This window comes from Fusarium verticillioides, chromosome 9 (assembly GCF_000149555.1).
Source record: "Fusarium verticillioides 7600 chromosome 9, whole genome shotgun sequence".
Taxonomy (NCBI): Eukaryota; Fungi; Ascomycota; class Sordariomycetes; order Hypocreales; family Nectriaceae; genus Fusarium; species Fusarium verticillioides.
In genome coordinates this window covers 278,382-300,058 of record NC_031683.1, presented here as the reverse complement: position 1 = coordinate 300,058, position 21,677 = coordinate 278,382, and the positions used below count along the sequence as shown (strand labels likewise).

The 21,677-nt window shown below is 48.5% G+C and overlaps 9 protein-coding genes and 1 non-coding gene across 10 annotated transcripts; 5 read left to right on the top strand and 5 right to left on the bottom strand.

Annotated features, from left to right (window-relative positions):
• The first annotated feature begins 113 nt into the window (after nucleotides 1–113).
• FVEG_11065 (hypothetical protein) lies at nucleotides 114–1,783 on the top strand. The gene has a single exon (XM_018900226.1). It carries the CDS (start codon nucleotides 570–572, stop codon nucleotides 1,011–1,013), a length of 444 nt encoding a protein of 147 aa, XP_018758473.1. The 5' UTR covers nucleotides 114–569; the 3' UTR covers nucleotides 1,014–1,783.
• Nucleotides 1,784–3,509: 1,726 nt separating this feature from the next.
• Nucleotides 3,510–5,741, top strand: FVEG_11064 (hypothetical protein). The gene is made up of 5 exons (XM_018900225.1): nucleotides 3,510–3,987; nucleotides 4,041–4,202; nucleotides 4,256–4,579; nucleotides 4,633–4,877; nucleotides 4,924–5,741. The coding sequence occupies exons 1-5, from the start codon at nucleotides 3,888–3,890 to the stop codon at nucleotides 5,497–5,499; spliced, it is 1,407 nt and encodes a 468-aa protein (XP_018758472.1). The 5' UTR covers nucleotides 3,510–3,887; the 3' UTR covers nucleotides 5,500–5,741.
• Nucleotides 5,742–6,127: 386 nt separating this feature from the next.
• On the top strand, nucleotides 6,128–8,096 carry FVEG_11063 (hypothetical protein). Its single transcript, XM_018900224.1, has 2 exons — nucleotides 6,128–6,660; nucleotides 6,713–8,096. Exons 1-2 carry the CDS (start codon nucleotides 6,233–6,235, stop codon nucleotides 7,110–7,112), a joined length of 828 nt encoding a protein of 275 aa, XP_018758471.1. The 5' UTR covers nucleotides 6,128–6,232; the 3' UTR covers nucleotides 7,113–8,096.
• Nucleotides 8,097–8,938: 842 nt separating this feature from the next.
• FVEG_11062 (hypothetical protein) lies at nucleotides 8,939–9,953 on the top strand (the record flags this gene model as incomplete). Its single annotated transcript, XM_018900223.1, has 2 exons — nucleotides 8,939–9,098; nucleotides 9,149–9,953. The coding sequence occupies 2 exons, from the start codon at nucleotides 8,939–8,941 to the stop codon at nucleotides 9,811–9,813; spliced, it is 825 nt and encodes a 274-aa protein (XP_018758470.1). The 3' UTR covers nucleotides 9,814–9,953.
• Nucleotides 9,954–10,734: 781 nt separating this feature from the next.
• Nucleotides 10,735–11,786, bottom strand: FVEG_11061 (carbonic anhydrase; the record flags this gene model as incomplete). Its single annotated transcript, XM_018900222.1, has 3 exons — nucleotides 10,735–10,936; nucleotides 10,999–11,561; nucleotides 11,649–11,786. 3 exons carry the CDS (start codon nucleotides 11,784–11,786, stop codon nucleotides 10,735–10,737), a joined length of 903 nt encoding a protein of 300 aa, XP_018758469.1.
• Nucleotides 11,787–12,721: 935 nt separating this feature from the next.
• FVEG_11060 (hypothetical protein) lies at nucleotides 12,722–13,864 on the top strand. Its single transcript, XM_018900221.1, has one exon. It carries the CDS (start codon nucleotides 12,993–12,995, stop codon nucleotides 13,809–13,811), a length of 819 nt encoding a protein of 272 aa, XP_018758468.1. The 5' UTR covers nucleotides 12,722–12,992; the 3' UTR covers nucleotides 13,812–13,864.
• Nucleotides 13,865–14,639: 775 nt separating this feature from the next.
• On the bottom strand, nucleotides 14,640–16,483 carry FVEG_11059 (hypothetical protein; the record flags this gene model as incomplete). The annotated part of the gene is made up of 3 exons (XM_018900220.1): nucleotides 14,640–15,934; nucleotides 15,988–16,282; nucleotides 16,334–16,483. The coding sequence occupies 3 exons, from the start codon at nucleotides 16,481–16,483 to the stop codon at nucleotides 14,640–14,642; spliced, it is 1,740 nt and encodes a 579-aa protein (XP_018758467.1).
• A 1,043-nt stretch (nucleotides 16,484–17,526) lies between these two features.
• Nucleotides 17,527–19,876, bottom strand: FVEG_11058 (hypothetical protein; the record flags this gene model as incomplete). The annotated part of the gene is made up of 4 exons (XM_018900219.1): nucleotides 17,527–18,308; nucleotides 18,358–19,330; nucleotides 19,377–19,783; nucleotides 19,829–19,876. The coding sequence occupies 4 exons, from the start codon at nucleotides 19,874–19,876 to the stop codon at nucleotides 17,772–17,774; spliced, it is 1,965 nt and encodes a 654-aa protein (XP_018758466.1). The 3' UTR covers nucleotides 17,527–17,771.
• A 378-nt stretch (nucleotides 19,877–20,254) lies between these two features.
• FVEG_16960 lies at nucleotides 20,255–20,341 on the bottom strand. Its single transcript has one exon. It is a non-coding gene; the product is annotated as a tRNA-Tyr (tRNA).
• A 311-nt stretch (nucleotides 20,342–20,652) lies between these two features.
• On the bottom strand, nucleotides 20,653–21,565 carry FVEG_11057 (hypothetical protein; the record flags this gene model as incomplete). The annotated part of the gene is made up of 3 exons (XM_018900218.1): nucleotides 20,653–20,927; nucleotides 20,975–21,444; nucleotides 21,495–21,565. 3 exons carry the CDS (start codon nucleotides 21,563–21,565, stop codon nucleotides 20,653–20,655), a joined length of 816 nt encoding a protein of 271 aa, XP_018758465.1.
• Between the last annotated feature and the right edge of the window lie 112 nt (nucleotides 21,566–21,677).

The following is a 21,677-nucleotide window of genomic DNA, read 5'->3' as shown; positions in this document are numbered from 1 at the left end:
TTATCTGATGAGGTTCCATCTGCTATTTTTGTCCTTCTTGCGGGGATGGGGCCCGACTTCACAGCAAAGGCATCACTTCAATACGAGAGCTTCTGCTTCAATTATGCGCTGATAGATACAGTCACGAGGTAGCAATTAAAGAATAATACTACCGTTTTATGCTTCTTCTGCGCCGCTTTATGCTTATGCATAGTTTCTACGCCTCCCGCTGCGGTGCGGTGCGGTTCATCGGCTGATGTCTGTCGGTGGGTGCGGGTTGGGAATACGAGATCCAGCTTCGGCCTGTCGATCACCTCGTGTTGCTCAACGCACGAGGTCTCTACTGCAAGGTAAAATGAAACTTGGAGCTCGCGGTGAGGTATAGCACGGATCAGGATAGCTTGTGGGACTGAGCTGGAGGTTCTATGTCATAAGTTTAGACCAGAGGTGTTGAACATCTATATAAACAGCCCTCAGCCTCTCTTCTCATCCCATCTCATCTCATCACACACTCACACATCTCATCTGCACACAAACAAAAGCACTTCCCCTACAAACAAAAGCACTTCCACTCAAAACAAACACTCAAAATGAAGTTCTCCGCCGCAGTCTTCACCCTCCTCGCCGCCACCGGCGTCACAGCCGCACCCGCCGCTGAGTCCGTCAACATGATGGCCTCAACCCCCCAGTGGACCATCCGCGACGCCAAGCGGTACTGCCGCTCTGACGACTCCATCTGTAACTGGAAGTTCGGCATCGACACGGGCGACGGCAAGCCCTATGAGTGCCGCTACGACGTCAAGGGTCCCGGCGCGAGCAAGAAGCGCAGCGCTGGACCTAGCACATGCGGCGACTTCACCATCACCTCTGGCTGGAGCGACCAGTTCGGCGCTGACAATGGTTTCACTACGCTTTCTGTTGTGTCCAAGTCGAAGCGTCAGATCATCTGGCCTGCTTATACGGATAAGCAGCTTGCTGGTGCTAAGATTGTTAAGCCTGATCAGTCTTATGCTCCTGCTTCTCTCCCCAAATAAGCGAGCGACACTGGATTGAGGTGGTTTGACGTATAATAATTGCTTGTACATATTTGAAGGATGGAAAGGAAGACCTGGGGTCACAATACATGAACGCATTTAGCATCATTGGTCAATTATTCCCGACGTGAAAGTGTGACATCCATCGCTTGGTCGGCCGAGTGCCGTCGGGCTTTCGGCCGGACGGTTCGGCACCTTGTAACGCAATCATCATTGCATCACATGGCACGCGCAGTAATAACAGCCAGTATCATTGCGGATTTTGGAACAGGTAATGACAATAGCGAGCCGTAACATGTCGGTTTGATACCTGTTAGCCAAAATGTTTGTCGTGTCAAAGTTACTCATTACATGTCTGGACGGAATATTAACCCGACGCTTCAAGGTGACAGCCAGTGCTGTAGTAATGCCTAATCAGATGATATGCATTGAATGAGTTTCCTATAATATCTCCGACTGATAAACATCAATAGCAGCCGTCAATGGCCCTTGGTCAATGGAGCGTGGGGCCTTGTTGAACCAGCTGGATGTTAGCAGTCTAATAAGCCCGGTTACCCTGCAGATGGCACATTCTCAATTTTTGGCGGTGTCGGTAGCAAGGTATTGCCATTGGTATAGACTCCTTTGATGTCCAAAAACGCTTTTCAATCACATATTTACGTCAAACGAAACTCGCAGTGGTGATGTTGTATTGTGTTTGGTAACCAGTCTCATCCAAATTCGATCTGCTTTGCCCATTTATGACGGTGTCGCACAATACACAGATGCACTCTCAGTGAAGAAACGTTCATTATCTCTGGCCAGTCAACACCTCCACTCTGCAATACCGCAGTTACTAAAATGCTCTTCTACTAATTCACCTCTTCTGACGTTGTTGAACACCGGTGGCTCAATGTGATCATTCGCCGCAACACCAGAAAACTGAGGGCGCCAGAAGATCCCCGCCAAAAATTTAGTTTCAGTGGAAAACCACAGAACTCAAATACGTCGCCTCATCTCCCAACTCACGACCGCCCGGAAGGTATCAGTTTCGTGATACATGAGAATGCGAAAAAGGTAGGATCAATGTTGCACACTTATCCGCAGACCGTTCTGGCCGTTTCCACAAATGATGCGCGTCCAACCGTTGGGAGCAGATCACTAGTGTCGCACACACCAATTCTAGAAGCCTGTGCTGGACCTCCTCAACACGATAAAAAATGTGGCTGCTCCCAACCTCCAAATTGCAATACGTCAGAGAAGCGCCGTGAAGTTGACGCCGTGGCCGGGGAACAACCTCTCAATCTAATCCCGCAATAAAGCACCCAATTACAACAGGCGTTTAAGTTATCTCAACCAGTACCAGCGCCAAGAGGCCTCATTGACAGCAAAAAGACGCGTCGACACAATATATATTCACCAAAAACTGCAAATTACGATCGTCGAAATAAAAGTCAATTGAGGCGTTCGCCAAGCTGAAACAAGATGAACACCGGCTCACCACTTCAGAAACGGTGGTAAAACCCAAGACCGACGACACGCGTATTGTCTTGGCTTGGCGCGTACCAATTGACTTTTCCCCCTCTAGCCCCCTTCTCTACCAAAGAGCTCGTTGCTGGGATACATAACCACACGGGTATTTTATACGAGCGCCAGTGACAGTTTGGCATGTGAGGTGGACTCTACAGCACTGTGAGGAGCCGGGACGCTCGGGGACGGGGGGAAATGTCATGCTGTTTACATACCTACTCCCGCCAAGTAATGACGGTCTGCCAAGAAGCCCCTTTGATCAAAACTGGGCATTAGCATCACGAGGTCTTAGCACTAATGCACGAAGCCTGATTTCTCGACAGTCAATGAACGAACATGTCAATGACTGTATTAACAGCTCACTCCTCATTCCAGTATCTCATGGTCAAAAATGTCTCGCGTGCACGTCAAACCTTGATTCCTTGCAGCGACCGTGTTTCAGTGGTCGCGGAGGAAGAATAAGGTAATATTTAAGCATACCAGGGGCTGGGCCAATTGGGTGGAGCTGGCGCATTAAAGTTTAGCGCCCTCTTCTGTGAAAGGGGGGAATCTTTTAGAAGAGTACTTTGTAACTGTCATAGATTTGTGGGAGAGGAAGGGTATTTTGTTATCGTGCAAGGGCTTGCTTGCGTGGCCCATTCAAATCTCACTCTAGCACAGGAGATCTTGGCTTTCTTTGTTATTGCGATGGACTTCACCTCACTTTGTCTCATCCCCAGCTCGTGGTGTTTGTTCTAACGAGGTCTCTCATAATTATCGTCTAGACTTCAGTTCACTTTCATTTCATCATGCACTGCAAATCAGGTTCAAATGTCAATTACGTGGCTCCCCCCTCGCCAAGACCTGACCATTTGCCAATAAAGTCATGATCAAAAACACCCCATGTCACTGGCGTCTTGGCCCTTCAACCTTCTTGTCTCGTCGATAGGCTCTAAAACCCGCCAAGCAAATACACCTCCTCGTCGCAGCGCCTGCACTGCCCCGATGCCCAGAGACTTGGCTCGTACCAATAAACTTGCATTTTCCCCCTTGTTTTTTTGTAGTTATGTGCGTACTCCGTAGTAAAGAATAGATCCCCGGCTTTCCGTCCCACCTTCGATCTACCCAGATCTCTCTTTTCTTTCTTACCTTTTGCATTCGCTTTTTTTGACTGTAAAGTTTGACATCGAAAACACTCTTTTTTAAATCCCATTTGGACTTTTCTTTTCCGGTCCTGTCTTCCTTTGGTGGGAGGGTTTAGTTCAGTTGAGGTCTGATGCTTGTGTCGCTCGCTTACAAGCTACCTCGATTGACCACCATATCACGACATCGCCTCATATCGACACCGATTTTTGTAGAGGATTCATATTTTATCTCGGCGACACCATGTTTTCGTCGCCGACAGCGTTTGTGGCCCAGGCTGTGCTTCTGGGAGGTCTTCTCGTTCAATCGGTCGACGCACAGTATTACAAGATCGGAACAAAGGGTACGATGCCGACGACTGCAGTAGATGGAGGAGGAGTACTGACCGTAAAATAGATGAGATTAAGCAATCGGCGCGAACACTTGCGTATGATCTCATGTTGCAATATGACGGTAACCAGACTGGCATGATTCCCGGTATCTTGCCCGGTCCTCCCACGGAATACAAGGGCGACTACTACTGGTGGGAAGGCGGAGCGATGATGGGAACATATATCGGTGCGTCGGCATTGACACCTCATTAAAATAAATTGAAGACTAATTGGGGACAGACTACTGGAAGCTCACCGGCGACGAGAGCTACAACCACGTAGTGATGGAGGGCATGCTTCACCAAACAGGCGATGGCCACGATTACATGCCCAGCAACCACAGCGCATCCCTCGGAAACGACGACCAAGGCTTCTGGGGCATGTCCGCCATGCTCGCAGCAGAGAACAAATTCCCCAACCCACCCGACGACCAGCCCCAATGGCTCGCCCTCGCACAGGCCGTATGGACGACGCAGGCTAAGCCAGAGCGACACGATGACGAGTGTAACGGTGGAATGCGATGGCAGATTCCCTTTACCAACTCTGGATACGATTACAAGAACAGTGCGTTTTGTCCTGGAATTGAATGATGGGGAGGGAGTAGCTAACATGAGCAGCGATTGCTAACGGATGCTTCTTTAACCTTGGGGCTCGTCTTGCGCGATATACTGGCAATGAAACGTATGCGAAATACGCTGAGGAGACGTGGGAGTGGCTCTGGGGCGTCAACTACATCGATCACGAAAAGTGGCTGGTGTATGATGGCGGACACGTCGGCAAGAACTGTACCGACATCAACAAGGCCACCTTTTCCTACAACGCCGCCATCCTCATCCAGGGCGCTGCGTTCATGTACAACTTTGTAAGTCCACCTACCTCTCCACTAGAACATGCACTTACATTCGCAGACCAACGGTTCCACTGTATGGGAGGACCGCATCGACAAGCTCCTCGACGCGACGCTCAAGAACTTCTTCCCCAAGGACATCATGTACGAAGTCCCCTGCGAGGGCCGCAAGGGCGCCTGCTCAACCGACATGTTATCCTTCAAGGGCTACGTGCACCGCTGGCTCGCCGTAACAACACAAGTCGCGCCCTTTACAGCAGAGCGCATCCTCCCCGTGCTGCAGACATCAACCGAAGCAGCCGTCAAGCAATGCACAGGCGGAGATTCAGGTCGCAAATGCGGTTTCTACTGGAGCGGTGGTGAATTCGTAGATCCAGCTGTTGACGAGACGAGCGGTGCGGGCGAGCAGATGAATGTGCTGGCTGCGGTGTCGAGTCTGTTGATTGGTGATGCGGAACCGCCTGCGACGAACAGCACGGGTGGTATTTCGAAGGGTGATCCAAAGGCGGGAGAGGATTCGCATGATAATCCGGAGCCGGAGCCGATTACGACGGCGGATCGGGCGGGAGCGGGTATCCTGACGTTCTTGGTGCTTGCGAGTGCGGTTGGAACGTTTGGATGGATGTGTTTTGACTGAGCGATTGAAAGCTTTTTGAGTATGGCGTTGGTTTGTAAACATGTATAAGAAAACTCGACTGGGCGAGCGAGGATTATATTTTTTTGTTTGTTCTTTTGTTGGAGAATGGAGTTGGCCCGTGTCCCAGGGATTGTCAAGACCTTGATGGGAGATACCCAGCGAAAGGCAGCATTCTGATAGATATTTAAATACAGATGCTTGATAAGTTACTCTCATTTTTGTGCTTGTCTTGACCTTTGGACCTGTCTCAATTGAACGTTGTTCGTTGTTGGGCTCGAGAATTATGCGACCATGCTGTATACGGACAAACTCAACAACCATGGTTTAAGCACATCACATGTTGATGTATCATTAAGCAGAGGGAAATAAATTGGCAGTGACGGCCAGAATTGGCCACGATGAGGCTCCTGTGTTGCCCTTGAGCTTTCACTGAGCTAAAGAGTGTCAGTATGACAAGGCTGCATTCGATGGAAGGTGCTGGATGGAGACTTGTGGCTAAGAGCTTGTATCGCCACAGGGAACCTTAGCTGCTGGGGCGCGGAATGGCTGACTCATCATAAACTGTGGAGCTGGCGCCACCTCTAGTTCAGCCTTTCGCTTTTTGCCTTCCTTTGGGCCAAGATTTGTCAACCTTCATCACCTCAGCCAGGCACGCAGCGCATCAACTCCTATATCTACAGCAAAAGCCGCCCCTTTTATCGAGCTCCCGATTGACGTGACGCGACGCGACGCCATGGCTGAACCACCCACCACTGAAACAGCGATGCCCGCCCCCGTCGCTTTCAAGCAAAGGAGCCGACGAGCCAAGGACAACGTGAGAAAGCGACCTGCTAGTCCCTTGCCAGCGCATGGCGACTCCTCTTCCTCTTCTTCAGACGACGAGCGTGACGCTGTAGACGGACCCCGGATCAAGCGCAACAAGAAGGCAGCGATCTCAGCGTCCTCGACGAGTCAACGAAACCCCGATCAAGATCACGGCCCTACAGCCTTCCTCGCGAACCGTGAAGTGCCAATATCAGACACAAACGATGCCACGAAGCGGAAGGACTGGTATGATCAACCGACAACCAAGGGCCCCGCTCGCGCTGCCTCCAATGTGCGCATCACGACAACCTTCGACTTCAAGCCCGACGTCTGCAAAGATTACAACAAGACCGGGTGGTAAGTGGATACATAATCCAATGCGTTGATTGCAGCTAGCTAATCGTTTTAGGTGTGGTTTTGGCGATGCTTGCATATTTCTTCACTCGCGAGATGACATCAAGCAAGGATGGCAGCTTGATAAAGAATGGGAAGACGTGGTAAAGAGCAAGAAGAAGACTAGCGGTCATCGCGAAGCTGTGGAGGATGAGGGAGACGCAGAAATGCTGGAAAAGATCCCTTTTGCATGCATTATCTGCGAGGGGCCTTACAAGCAACCTGTCGTCACGCGATGTGGCCATTATTTCTGCGAGGCATGTGCCCTCAAGAGGTACAGGAAGGATCCCACGTGTAAGAACTGCGGGGCTGCGACCATGGGAGTTTTCAACACAGCGTCGAAATTGGAGGGACTGTTGCGACGGAAGAGAGAGCGTGAAGAGAAGCTGGGGGCAGCACAAGAACGAGATGAATAGGGCATGAAGAGTATAACCAAGTAGTTTACTTGCAGTAACGCTCTTGGTAAAGTTATCACACAATCATCCTGGAGGATCTTCTCACCCAAGAGCGACCAAGGACAACGCTGGTAGGAACAGCGCCTAGCATGAAGCTGAAGCACAGGGCACTCTTGACCCACCCTTCGCCAGGATGGGGGCAAATAAAGATGCTTCCGTCACATCAATGTGGTTCAAGTTTTGCGGCAGTGCTGGCTAAGGCTTCCTCCGCAACAGGTGTAGTCTCCCCGGAAGCAACTGTCGCATTCATTTTGAGAATGGCGATGGGAATCGAGCAAACTTAACAGAGAAACTCGTCAATTATGTTCATCAAGTGGCGAAAGGCGACATATTGGATGGTCAGTAACTCAAGCGTGGCAGAAAGGCGAACTTTGCAGCTCAAAGCGATGCCCACCACGCCCGCAACTTGAGACCACGGCCCAATAAGCTCCTGAGCATGTCGACCGACCTTGCACGAAATATCTACAAAAAGCTATGAAAGTATGGGAAGATATGGCTCTAGGTACGGGTGTTATGAAGCAGGGATAGCAGCTTGATGAAGACTAAGGGATCAAGGCTAAGCGGGAACTCAGAGGTAAAAATGCTAAAGAACTCAGAGGAAGCTGTTCCGGCATGTTAGATCTTTGAGAAGAATAAATGATAATATTATCAGAGAATTATAGAATTGTCTCTGATAAGAGTGCTTTGGAAAGACAGAGAAAGGAGCCGAGTTGAAGATTTGTGATGATGCAATGATAAGGCTTCTTAACAAGGTGCTGAAAGTATGGGTCATTGTGAAGAGGAAGAAGGAAGAGCAGGACAATTTAGATAAAGGAGCGGAAGAATAAGATCCGAGAGCTAGATGAACTGCTACTAATGAAAGAATCTGACAATTTGGAAGAATAAAATCAGAGCATGGCTGTTGGTAAGACTTTTTCTCCAACCTTCCAGATAAAAGCCACCAGGTAGAGACCTATCTAACCCTCTGCTCAGCCTTTCAGATGAAAAGGGCTCAGAAGCTTGATGTATCTAATGAGAGATATAAAGCCGATGTTACTGGAGAGAAGAATGAAGGCTTTCGATCTGGGTCTATCCTCAGCGGTACATGTAGAACTCTCGGGACCTACCCATCAGCAGAGGAGTGGATTCTAGACAGCAGCCAGCCAAGCGACATCATTAGACTGGTAGGATATATTTCAGGTCGTTGATTCAATCGGAGGCACCTCTATCTAGACTGAGTTAAAATGTACTTACTGACATTTCATGGAGTGTTTAGGTGAACATTCCGAAACCTCTCTGCTCAATGACCATAAGAATGTACCAGCTACTTCTGCTATGATATGACGAGAGTTAATCTTGTAGCAGATGTCGTAGACGATCGGCATTAATTGTATTGCTGAATATATGGGAACTTGGAAAGGTGAAGAGACAACTCGTGGTTACCATATATAGTGTGATGGACACGTTTATTTCATGTAGTCGGCATCTTCAACATCCCGCAAGATAGATCTAAGCCACTCGGCACAACAAGTACTTCCTAGCCATAGCGTGTTTACCAACGTCAGTTCCATAACAATATTAGTCCCCGATGAACTTCCGACAGTTGACCAGTGACCTGTGTCGTTGTCCTGCTCGGCCTTCCCGTCTTCCCCTCGCAACCAAGCCAATCATCATTACCATGCGCCACGCGTGAGTTACCGCATCATCAAAGCATGGAAGTTACCGAACGCTCAAGACACCAAAACCACGCACTTCCCCTACCATACGTTCCTCATTCTTTCTCCTCCTGTTACCGTTCAACTTTCAACATGGCTTCTACAGCAGATAACGTATACGAGTTCTACCATCCCTCGAAAATATTGGCGCTTGTCGCTTGTGTAGTCTTTGCAGTTTTTAGTCTTGTTCATCTAAGATATGTCTGTCGCTATCGGAAACCCTTCTGTTTGGTTCTTGTGCTCGGAGGACTCTGTAAGTCTCAACTATTTCAAACACTGGACAGTCTTCTGACACTTATATAGTTGAGGTTGCGGGTCTTGGCGCGAGGATATACTCGACCGACCATCTACAAGACCAAGGATCGTACGGCGCGCAGACACTCTTGATCCTCCTGGCGCCCATATTCTTCTCCGCAGCTATCTACATGTTCCTCGGCCGAATAATCCGCGCCACCGAACATCCCGACCTTTCCATCATTCGAACACCATGGCTTTCCAAGTTCTTTGTCATAGCAGATGTATTATGCTTCGTCATTCAGGCTTGCGGCGCTGGATTGCTCATCAACGCTAATAACACCGCTGATCAGAACAGTGGAGAGAATATTATTCTTGCTGGACTGGCGCTTCAGGTTGTCATTTTGATCATCTTCATTATTTGTGCGGGAGTATTTCATGCGAGACTTGCGAAGAGAGGACTTATTGGAGCGATCAATCCGAGACTCTACTTGGTTATAATGCTCGGTGAGCTGTATACCTGTGCGATGCTGATTCTGATCCGAAATGTGTTTCGACTGGTTGAGTTTGGGCTTGGGGATGATGGATATTTGCAGCGGTATGAATGGCCAATTTACGTCTTTGATATTCTCTTGATGGCTATTGTTATAGCGTTGGCATTGAGTTGGTATCCAGCTGATTTGCATATTCATCCTGATCCTTTTAGACGACGAACAATGGCCAGCACCGCTTAGATCGATTTGGAAAAGTTGCGGAAGTCTGGAGGTTAGTACGAGAAGAAAGAGTCTCGGTGATTTGTGCTTGAGCTTTGATAGTAGGAATTACGCATGAGATAGAGTTTTAGAAGATAATTAAAGCCTGGTTGACAATCGTCGAAATGGAATATACTGCGAATGTCGTCGATTGATAGACGAGCCAATAGACCTTGACATATTCTGGTGTCTTTTCTTGTCAGCAGCTACTGCATGTCCAAGGATATCCCGGTCATCGGGGATAGCACGAAGAAATAGAGTTTGTACGACAGCCCCAACCAAGCACGGAGAAATTCTCGCGTTTCGGTGCCATATCCACAACATCAAAACCCCAAACTCTAATAACCGCTTCCAACATCTCCTTGACTCAAGCAAGACTCTCCAATGCTACTCTATATTCCCTCACATCTCCATCCTCATCCCGAAAACTCATCGCCAAGAGAAACGATGGTCGCACAAACCTGACAGCTGGTGGCTTTAGCACCGTCGGAACCTACGCAAACAGGTGGGGAGAAGATCAGCAGCACCAACTCTTGAGCTAGCCAGGGGTAAACACAGAAAATCAGACGGTTCCCCACGTTCTCCAGACGTTGGGATGCCAAGATATGGGGGCACTGACGTCGAAAGCGATGACATGTCCAATTTGGCTGCAACGTTCCTCGATGGATGATTTAAAGTTGCATTGGAGATAGAGTACCGAAGCCAAGGGCTCGGCGATAACACGTTAGCATCGGAGAAAAGTGGTGGAATCGGAAATTGATCGTGTTCTATGCTTATGCTTGCGTTTATATCGCCTTCTAATATTGATACATCTAAATAATCGCTCACTTTGCCTCCCATATGTGACTCTACTAAGACTCCTCTACTCCAAACAGACAGCCACAGTGGTATACATAACACAACTTAGTCATCGTGGTGCTCAATCTCATCAGCGACTAAGCTCAAGATATTCTCCTCCCCAGGCACATTCTGAGGAAAGCGAGCGTTGTAGCCGATGACAGATCGGGCCTTCAAATAAGTTCGCGTAGGAATAGAAACCTTCCGAGTGGAGACGAACCACTTGACATTCTCACTACAGGGCGGTGTAGTAAGCGAGCCCGAGTATCTAAGACAACCAAAACCGTCAGCGGGCATTACTTTATTCTTGGCATGCTTAGTAGGACTTACGATTGGAATTCACCCTCGTTGAGGAGCGATACGATCTCGGACATTTTGAGAGCCTTGATGTGAGTGGTTTGTCCCAGCGTCGCAATCTTATCCACCGCGTTGAGAACGGTAGTAACGACAGTGGATTTGGTAGCAGGGATGTTTGTCTTGCCCCTACGCGTCTCCCTGAACTTATACGAATCGGCCGCTCCGTCGTCGAGGTCGATAAAGATACCGATGACGGCGAGTTTGCCGTCTCCGCTGGCGTGAACCATGTGCATCTCCATGGCTAGACTCGTACCGTTGTCGATGTGCTCGCTGGGAAGATGGAAGTGGAATTGCTTTAGGTGGTATGTTGTGTTTTCGATGTTGATTTTACCGCCGAGGCCTTCGGTTACTACTTCGACTGTGCTTCCCAGGTTCTCGAACTCAGCGCCCTTGGTGAAGTTGGGAATCTCGATATTTAGGTCTGAGGCAGGTATAGTGCTGAATGAACCGGAGGCGAGGTTGATGGGGGATTGGTGGTGGCCGGTTGCGCATAGTTCGTTGGCCTTGGGGTCTAAGTTATACCAGTTCGCTGGGCCCTGTTGTATAAGTCAGTAAGGTGTACAGAGTTTTCTACAATCCTGAAAGAGAATGTAGAGGCAGTATTAGGGGAGCTCGTGGCGTACATTGGCAGCAGAGTATCCAAACTTGGGAGCATGAATAACATCAGCTCTCCGATGGAGATGCGTTCCATATGCACACGACGCCTGGACCTGCGGCGCACAAGCAGCCAGAGCAGCTAACAAAGATATCCAAGAAGTCATATTAAAGATGCTATTCAAGCCAAAATCTGGGGAAACAAGAAACAAGGTAAAAAAACAAGCTTCTACAGATCTCGAACCGAGAAACAATCTTGATTTAAGTATTCCTCCTTCCTCATCCCTACAATCCCCGAGGTAATATAAACCCAGGGTTATGATCCAGGGGTCTACAGGCTGGGGCTTACATCAACTGCAACGGTAGCTAGCTGACTGCCGCCAAAGTCACGCCACAATTGCTCTCGCCGGCCAAGCCGGGGGCGGTGGATCTAAAACGGGTGTGTTTATTCATCACTTGGACGGTAATGTTGCTGAAGAAAATGAAATAAGTGTCGCCGGGTATACCCTGTTAAGTTATGTCCGAGTGTCCCGTTGAAACTGCGTATTTGGGGTTAGAGCAGACCCTGAAGTTAGCATTAGTCTGCATGAATCAATTATGCTTTTGGCCAGGACAATGCGTCAGAACTGCCGTACTCTGTAACTACTTGACGAGGCTTTACAGCGTCGCACTCGTAAAATCCAGTTATTTATCGGTCTTCGCCCCGAGTATCGTAACTCTGGATAATAAAATGACGTGTGCCATGTCATTATCGAAGCTTGACTGGCTGGAACATAACCTCCAGCAAGACCGTTGCCAAGCGCCAGGGGTAAGGGTCAGGATTTGGGGGGCTCAGACGGGGCAGAGGTTCTGGACTCGCTTGGCAGTGCATTGGCTGTAATCTGACACACGGCCTCGACCTGTGGCTTGACAATGAATGACTCGAGAGCGTGGAGAATGGTAATTTCATTCATTTCCTTAATTCTCTCACTTATTGGGAAAGGATTGTGAATAAGCTTAAGTTTTGAACGATGCTACATTTCTCCGTGTTGATCGAGTCAGGTGACTTGGCGATAGTGGATTCGCGATAACAGAATCCAATGGAATCATGACGACGACGATAAATCCGCTCGACCTCATTCACTTACAATACAATCTCACCATAAACTCTATCGCAACCGCCAAGACTTCAATATAAAGCTCACTTATAGTCTCCTTCCTATCCTGCACAAACCCAGCCTAGCCTCAACCTACCGACAATTTGGCTTCCCTATCCTACTTTACCCCTCGTCCAGCATTACCAACCACGGCAGTTGATACGACACACGCAAGCCTGTCACCTGTCATTTCCCCCTTCGATTCCATCTCGCGACCCTGCAAAACTCAATCTTGACATGGCTCCCTTGTACAGAAAGACCCTCGTGCTCGGTGCCTCTTCCGGTATTGGAGAGGCCCTTGCCGCCAAGCTCATAGCCACAGGGACAAAGGTCATTGTCGTCGGTAGACGGGGCGATAAGCTTGACGAGTTTGTGGAGAAGCATGGAGAGGATAGTGCAAGGGCTGTTGTGTTTGACGTCACGGATTTGAATGGAATCAAAAGCTTTGCTGAGTCTATCATACAGTCGGATCCAGATTTGGACTCTATCGTTTTTAGTTCGGGGATTCAGCGAGGATTTAACTTTGCGAATCCTGAAACTCTGGATCTATCTGTTCTTGGCGACGAACTTACCACCAATTATACATCTGCCGTGCATCTCACCGCAGCATTCCTCCCTCACTTCAAGAGCCAACCCGGCGGCCATCTAATCTACATCAGCGCAACACTCGGTCTAATCCCCTCCATGATCCGAACACCAAACTACAATGCATCCAAATCCGCGCTTCACACATTCATCCTAAACGTTCGAGAGCAACTAAAAGCTAGTGGAGTGTCTAATATCCGCATGGTTGAAGTTTTTCCGCCGGCTGTTCAGACGGAGTTGCATGATGAGAAGCATCAGCCTGATTTGGTGAACGGGGGAGAAATTGGAATGCGTATTGGTGAGTTTACGGAGAGGATGTTTGATGGGCTTGGTAGGGGGGATGAGCAGTTTGCTGTTGGGCCGGGGGAGAGTTTGTTTAAAGAGGATGGGTTTGAGACGCAGAGGATGAAGCTTTATGATGCGGGACGGGAGTTCATCAATAAATCCTTAGCTAAGTACCTGAAGAAGTAGGTACATAGCAGTATTCAAGAATCAAGAAACAACAAGGCGGATTTCAACTTATGACTTCTGACAACGTATACCATGTATATGTATAGGACTGGAACTTTTGTGCTGGATAAACATCAGTAAGACCCCCTACTTTTACACATAGTCATTTGCATAATTACTAGAGAATCTAATTCTTCCTGATTGCTATCTACGCTAGGCTTCGCTATTATTGTGAGCGTACACGATATTGTCATTAAATTCTGAGGCATTAACAATATTCGACTGACCCAGCATCTTCCTCAAATTCACTCAGTTCATAGCGCATGCACACTCCCCTTCATCTAGCCACATTCATTGAGCTATACAATATTTGAATGGCATTTTCGGATGAAGCCGGGCATCTATGAAACAAAGCTGCATATCTGCAAATCGCGCATCCTCAGCTGGCCCGTTCTCGTATGATATTCAAGCCACAGCAGCATAGCCTCACATCCCTGTCCTAGCTTACCACTCAACTACCTGACTGTCATGCTGATTTTCTAAAAAGGCCATGTAAGAGGCTAAAGAAGGAAGGTAAGCATGCGGGCGGTGTGGTGAGGATCACTTCAGCTATAAGCAATAAGCTTGATTTGGAAATGCAGGACGCCAGGTGTCAGAGCTGAAATCACATGTAATCAGCCACCATCAAGTCGCATTCTTGAAGTGTTTTGTGCAGTTCATGTGATCAAACTTGGTGCTTTGCCTGATTCAAATTAAACGAGTCATTTTCGTAATCTCCATTAACTATCCTAACTACATCACTTGCTGTCATAGCCTGCAGTACAGATCGTGCCTCTGTAGTTGAAGACTTTACATCACCACAGCGACGTGATCATCCATGTACTTCCCAATATCTCCCAAGAAAAGAGAAGCAAGGACAGAAACCGCACCAAAAGCAATGCTCACATAGTACACCCACTTGTATGCCTCAGCGTAAGCAATCTGGCCAGCCTGGATCACAATCTTGTACAGCGCCTCATTTCCCTTTATACCTGGCACCTCAGCAATCTCATCCAGTAAAGAGATACTAGTCAGCCCGATGACCTCCCCTATGACTTCAGTTGACGTGATGTTGCCATACTTCACCATCGCGCCACCGATGTAGTGAATAGCAGCTGGTGTGAACTTGGCCACGAGGACATTGTAGTAAATGGTATAGCCGATGCTACCGCCAATGACGCGGATGCTCAGAGTAAGCGCTGCGATGGTCGCGATGAGATCGTCGGGGCAGATGATTGTTGTGATGATACTGGCCGGAACGACGATTCCTCCGATACCCAGACCGGCCAGGACGAGAATTCCCCACAGAGTGGACATGTTGTCGGGTCTTGCGACCGACATGGCGCCACATCCAGCCGTCATCAAGATACTCGAGATAACCATGAGTGATCTGTTTGCACCCCTAAACACAGATAGAAGCCAGAGTACAATGCACGCACCAGCCATGATGCTGAAGCCAACAGGGATACCTCGGATACCAACTTGTACGGGGTCATGGCCGTACACGTTGAAAGCCTGCGTAGGCCAAAACATGAGGATGGAAAAGAAGTTGGCGCCAGAGATGAAGGTGATGATGAGTGTCAGGGTAAGAATCCTCGGTGCCTGGTTGATACGACGAGGGAACATGGGGTACGGCGCAAAGAAGCCCTCCCAGACGACAAAGGTGACTACCAAAGCTGCCCCAAGAATCAAAGGAACAAGGACATGGGCTGACTTCCAAGGATACATATATCCACCCCACTGCAAACCAGCCATGAACAAGATCATACCAGCAATGCTGAGGAAACCACCGACGAAATCAATGCGCTTCAGGATTTCCCCTCGTGTCAGGCCTTCTGAGTTGACACGAGGTGGTGGGAAGTAAAACAACGCTGTCAAGACAAGACCGACAAAGGCCCAGAGAGCACAGAAGAGCCCGATGTATCGCCATGTTGAGTGTGCGGCGATGAGCTGTGCCCAGAGAACAGAGGGGCAGAAGGGCACAATAGTGAAGATCAGGATGGAGACGTATTTGCCGCGCTGGGCAGTCGGTGCCATCTCAGACGTTGCTGCCAGAGCGGTGAGTTCGTTGATGCCAGCTCCGACTCCCGCCAAGACCATGCCACCTGAGCCACTAGTTAGTCTTGGTCTTCGAAGTAAAAAGGGATGGAGGGCATACCGATAAAGACATTCATATTATGCGCAGTAGAACAAACAATCATTCCAAGGACGATAAACGACGCGCCGGAAAGTGCAACGTATCGACGACCGAACATATCCGATAGAGATCCCACGAACGGACAAACAGCTGCTAGCGAGAGTAGATTGGCTAGAACGAACCAGGTCCAGCGATCGTGGCCTCCGATATCAGCGTAGATGTATGGTGGGACACCTCCGAATAGGTAAACTGGGATCTGGGAGCCTGTCCAGAGGAAGGCTTGCGAAACGAGGGCCATGAATCGTCGTTTTGTCATCTGAGATATGAGCGTTAGTATGCTTGAATAGCGGGCTCATGGTGTGTGTACCTTTGCATCTTGGCCCTCACCCGACTCATCCGCGTGAGCTTGGAAGGCGTTCTTCTCATGATAAGTAACGGCCGCATGTTCGGTCTCTACATGAGTAGGCTTCTCGCTCTCAGAGTTCTGCCCACTGGCGTCCAATTGCGTTGGACCCATGGCTTGTCTTCAAAAGGATACCAAAAGAATATCAAATTTAGAAGAAGATTGACTTGATCAATGATTAAAGGGATAGTAGTTATGTAAATTGGATATGATCATGTTACACTGATCGACCGTCTATCCTACTTATATGGACTCCTCCGATCAAGGTGCCGAGGCATCCTGTCGCCAAATGAGGGGCCAGTATGCGCTATTGGGAGTCTAGACTTGATTCAAACGACAGGAATTGATAACAGGTCACAGAGAGGAGATGGAATGGGAGAGTTTGTGATAGCAAGTGACCCTTGCAAGTCATTTGCGATCGGGTCTTCGGCACCTTTAATACGAATCTAGTCTAGCATCGGGAGATGGAACCCACACTTTCAGGAAAGCCACGTCTGCCAATCGTAACTTTTGTCTCCTCTAAAAAGATGCTTAATCTTGGCACGAGATGAGTAAGTATACTAGACGCCAATGTCTGGTGCTTTAGCGAGGTAGAACGAGTCTCAAGACGGGACATCTTGGTTCATTCACCTCTTCTTCTTGATCTGTATAGACTCTCAGATACATTTGAAGCAGCAAGAGTCTCCAGATTCGAGCAGGTTGCGACCACGGAGCATATCCCCGTTTCTGTCTTGGCGCAACCTCGGCCCCGCGGACCTAAGTTTCCTAACCCAAGGGGTCGAGCGCGGGGAACCCTGCTTAGCTTGGAGTATCGTGAGAGCTTGCCATGTTCCTAAGCAGGGTTCCCCGTATTCGACGTCGATGAAATTGTATAGAACTGATTGCCATTGATGGGTTGCCAAGATGTCTAGATCTAACTTACCGACAGATTGTCATGCGCACAGACTTGCGCCGTCTAGTCGTGGGTGTAATTGGGAATAGTTGATATGCTGCGTTTTGACAGGTCTTGAATTGAGTCCTTGGCCGTTGCGGTAAGTGTTTGTATTAAATCAGATCATATCTTTACACTTGCTAAGCCCGCAGAGGTAGTAACATGTGGTTATTTCCACTTTGCCACTTCCTACCCATGGGACGGTTATGATATGGGCACAAGCACTAGACGTGTTACCCTGTATTATCTTAAAATGGTATAGAGGCTGAAACTTAAAGACAGCTCTTCATGGTACACCGGGGTACATCGCTGCCGTACGCGTTGTCGTCTAGACTATACAAAGCTAAGAACCTCAACATCAAGCGCAGGATACAGCTCTACGGGATTGAGTCTTATCTCGGAGGATGTCCGTGGGCTTTACTGAAGACTGCAACCAGTAAGCTCCTCAGTAACTGATCTCAGAGAAGGCCACTAGTTGTACTCGGGAACAATATTCTCAACCGGACATGCCGCCAGTGCACTTCCAAATCTGCTCTTCACATCCCGCCACTCCGGCCCTCCGCGCTCCTGACTGACAACACGATATCTCGTCTCTCCGCCTACCGCCCTGCATATCAAAGCGTTGTTAGCCGCATACCTATTCCCATGAGAGAGATCACCGGTAACAATGTATTCCAATGACTTGACCCCATTTGGACCAAAGACCCAGCTCGCAAAGTCTCGGAAGCTTTGCTGCAGAGGTGGTGTTCCCCACTCTCTTCTCTCCCTTACAGCAGTAGCGAGCTCTTCAAGGCCAGGACGAATATGCTCTTCTGCACCATCGTTGAGTGAGTTGCCAGCTTTTGTTGTGTCATCAATGGGCACGCCTTCGTTTTCACCTTCTGTGATCTTGAGTTCTAACGCGTGATTGAAGACCCATAATGCACTGGGGCCTGAGTCCATTCCTGTGTGTCGAATGTGAAGCACTTCGAGTGATCGCTTAGCTACAAAGGGTAGCAGTATGTCTTTCTGTAGTTCCAGTCAGTAGTTGAGTCTCAATAGTGTTGTGGTCGCTTACAAGGTACTTTGGAGCACATGTCAACCCAATAAACTCGAGGTTGAGTCTCGAAAGCGGGTTCTGAGAAGGATACTGCCGAATACGGTTCAGATCCTCTGATGATAGCCCCAAGTCCGATGAGTCTCTGCCGAAGCGCGAGTTCAACAGCTCTTCATCTGGGTCTGTAAGTCTTTGATGATACACCAATCTTCTCAGAGTTGTCGTATGACCCGCGACGTGTTCCCAGAACTGAAGAGATGACGTTGGATCACATATACTGATGCAAAGCTCTTCGAGGCCTTTGAAGGAATCGATTAACCTAGTGATTATGGTGGCTTTGCTCGTTGCAGTTTCGTGGGGTGTGTTCAGATAGAAGTCCAGTAGTTCGAGAGTTTTGAGTTGAGGGGGCGTTCGCGATTCGACCATGCTAGATAGGAACTGCATCCAATACGCACACATCCTCAACGATAGATGCCTAAGAGCCTTGAGGTTAATTGAAGAAGCTGCGACTTTTATACCAGTGTTATCATCTCTCAAAGGAACCCTTGTGAGTCTTAAGCTTCGCAGCTTCGGGAACTGCGTCCGCTCAGCTGCTGATGAAGCGGCCTCAAGCAGACCAAACATCTGCCTAGCAAGCATAGTGCTCGCAGGTATTTTATCCCATACTTCAGGGTTTTCCTCGTGATGACTAACCGTGGACTCACGATTCTCTCGATCTGGAGACCAGCCCTGCAACTCCAGTTCTAGTTCCTCCAACTGTCTCGCATTGGCCTTGACCAGACTAGAAATGTTGTCGAAGTGACAACCCATAGGTGCTTTCCAGCTGAGTCGTCGAAGGTTACGAAACGCCGAGAGGTCTATGTCCGTTGTTCGGCTCCAGCGGTTGAATCTGCTACAGAAAGGATCTGTGATGAGTTCAAGGCTCTGGATGGAGGGATGTTTGAGACTCAGAATCTCGAGTATCTCAGAGGGAATGCAAGAAGTATAGTTCCAGCTAGCAACGATATCAGAAGAGTCTTGCATACAAGGAGTTATCTTACCTGAATGATTCGAGCTGCCCGTCGCTGAAACGATCAAGCAAAAGCACAGCCCTCTGTGTAAGACACTCAAACTTGACCCTCACAAGCTTTCCACCCTCTAGCCCAAAACTATCGCCCCTAGCCTCCCAAGTATACTGATGAAGAGGGACTTTATCAGTCCAGTTTGCCATGTACCCAAGCCAGTCGCTCACGTGGATACATCGTTTCGGATCTGCGCCAACACCAGGATCAAACCGGAGTTCTTTCGTATACTGAAGACAACGCTGCGGTGGACCATAAGGGCTTATACAATGTCGCTCGCTTTCGGGGTATGGTTGGATAGTAATAGAGCGCCAGAGATGGCGAAATGTTATTTTGTGTAGCCATTTTGCCGTGAGCGAAAGCCATTGGAGGTCTATACCGTTTAGCTATCGCTGTCAGCCAACACCGATACCCATCAGTGAGATATATACCTTGTCGCAGATATTTTCAAGGATTTCTGGTGGGAGAGATGCTAGCATGTTGGCAGTCGTATGGACAAAATGATGATGATTTTGAGAATCATCATCGACGACGGGAGAGGCGTGAATGACCTAATATCTCACGAGACTGACCAGTGACCACCAACTTTGCCCTCGCCCATCCTCCCCATATCACAAGATGACATGCGTCAGCACATTCTCATCTCAGCACTTGAAACCCCTCAAAATCAATTGATTTGACTGGATCTCATTATCAGAGGGCATCATGCGCCAGCGCTTTCACTTGCCTATTATGCCAAGTGGCACGAATGACACAAAAAGCATGATTGAAAGAGGTTGCAAAATGAAAGTCGCAAGCATGAATGGAAACTGAAGTGCTGGAGCTAGTGTCGGAAAATGCAAAAAAAGAATTTGCGCTCCCCGAAACCTGGATCGAACAAGTGACCTTTCGGTGAGATGCTTAACAATTACAGCCGAACGCTCTTCCAGCTGAGCTATTCGGGGAGATCTCCGAAGCGGAGGAATAGCTATTGGTGACAGCTGAGACAGAGATTCTAGTATATATAGGTATGAAGAATTTTAATCACCAATGCCGCTTTCACTGTTCTTCCTCCACCATCACTTATCTCTACAGGTGTAATCAACTTTACAGCACAGAGTACCACAAAACTCAAACACTCTTCTCTTGCATTACCTCATACTGCAAGTCAACTTCTGTTCTTCTGTCCGATTTTTCTGTCCGTCTTCTCTATCATCTATCAATGCCGAAGCGCTGGTAAAATCTGAGCACTAGCCACCCTGGGTATCATCATGAATTACTTCCTGTCGCTCCAATGACTTTTGATCGCCTCTAAATGCTCTTTGATTGAGGGGCTGTCTTCGCTCTCGCCACCAACATCCATCTTTGATCTTATCCTCCCAACAAGCAAGTCGCGTGCAATCTTCGGTGACGCAAGCGACAATTCCTCATCAAGTTTTGCCTGACTGATTACTTTGCCGTTGCAAAGCTCCTTGACAAGATTGTCAACTAAATGCTGGCAATTATTTGATAGTAATTTATACCGTGGATTGAGTCCAATGTGATGCTGTCCTGATCAAAAGTCAGAAATGGTTGCACCGCAGTTTCGTCTAACTTACCTATCGCCTGAATCTCGTCATGCGTCTTGGTCGTCTCGCCAATATAATAACACGAACTCCACGTCTCAACAAACTCCTCCGTAATGACCGCCACCCTGAAATAATTCTTCCCCAACATCGTCAACTCCAACCGATCACTCATCAAATCATAGCAGTAGCACTTCCCAAGCCCTCTATCAATAACGCACACCGCCCAGTGACTCACGCTATTGAGACTCATGCCTACATGTCTCGCTAATAACTTGTAGCTTGCTTCTGAGACTTCCAGTACGCCAAAGGAGATGGGCGTTGTGACGAGAAAGACGGCTCTTTGCGTTTCGCGCGGGTTGCATTTCAGAGGTGCCATCTCGAGGGCTGAGTCGCCTGTCACTTTACTCGTAACGAGGGATAGAAATTCATTTCTTTGACGGATTTCTTCAGCGTGTTTGGCAAGCCATGCCTCTTCAGCCTGTCGTCGCTTTCTGTCACCCCTATTCTCAATCAGTGACTTATCGCATCAGTGGAGCTTTTCGGAAATCACCATTTTTTAGAGATGTTCTGGTAGACAGCCTCACCGGCTGCAGCGAGCTTGTTCAGGGCATCCAGTCCCATTTTTTGCTATAACACTACCATATCGCGGCGCTTTGTTTGTTGAATCGCGAAAGGAAAACAATTGAAGAATAAAATGCTGGAATGGGTGATGGATGTTTTTAGGGGAAATTCT

Bases quoted from the DNA above. Each gene is read 5' to 3' on its own strand.
- FVEG_11065 (XM_018900226.1), top strand. From the start codon at position 570: ATGAAGTTCTCCGCCGCAGTCTTCACCCTCCTCGCCGCCACCGGCGTC.
- FVEG_11064 (XM_018900225.1), top strand. From the start codon at position 3,888: ATGTTTTCGTCGCCGACAGCGTTTGTGGCCCAGGCTGTGCTTCTGGGA. The intron at 4,203-4,255 runs GTGCGTCGGCAT...AATTGGGGACAG, and splicing joins GATGATGGGAACATATATCG to ACTACTGGAAGCTCACCGGC. The intron at 4,878-4,923 runs GTAAGTCCACCT...TTACATTCGCAG, and splicing joins CTGCGTTCATGTACAACTTT to ACCAACGGTTCCACTGTATG.
- FVEG_11063 (XM_018900224.1), top strand. From the start codon at position 6,233: ATGGCTGAACCACCCACCACTGAAACAGCGATGCCCGCCCCCGTCGCT. The intron at 6,661-6,712 runs GTAAGTGGATAC...TAATCGTTTTAG, and splicing joins GATTACAACAAGACCGGGTG to GTGTGGTTTTGGCGATGCTT.
- FVEG_11060 (XM_018900221.1), top strand. From the start codon at position 12,993: ATGGCTCCCTTGTACAGAAAGACCCTCGTGCTCGGTGCCTCTTCCGGT.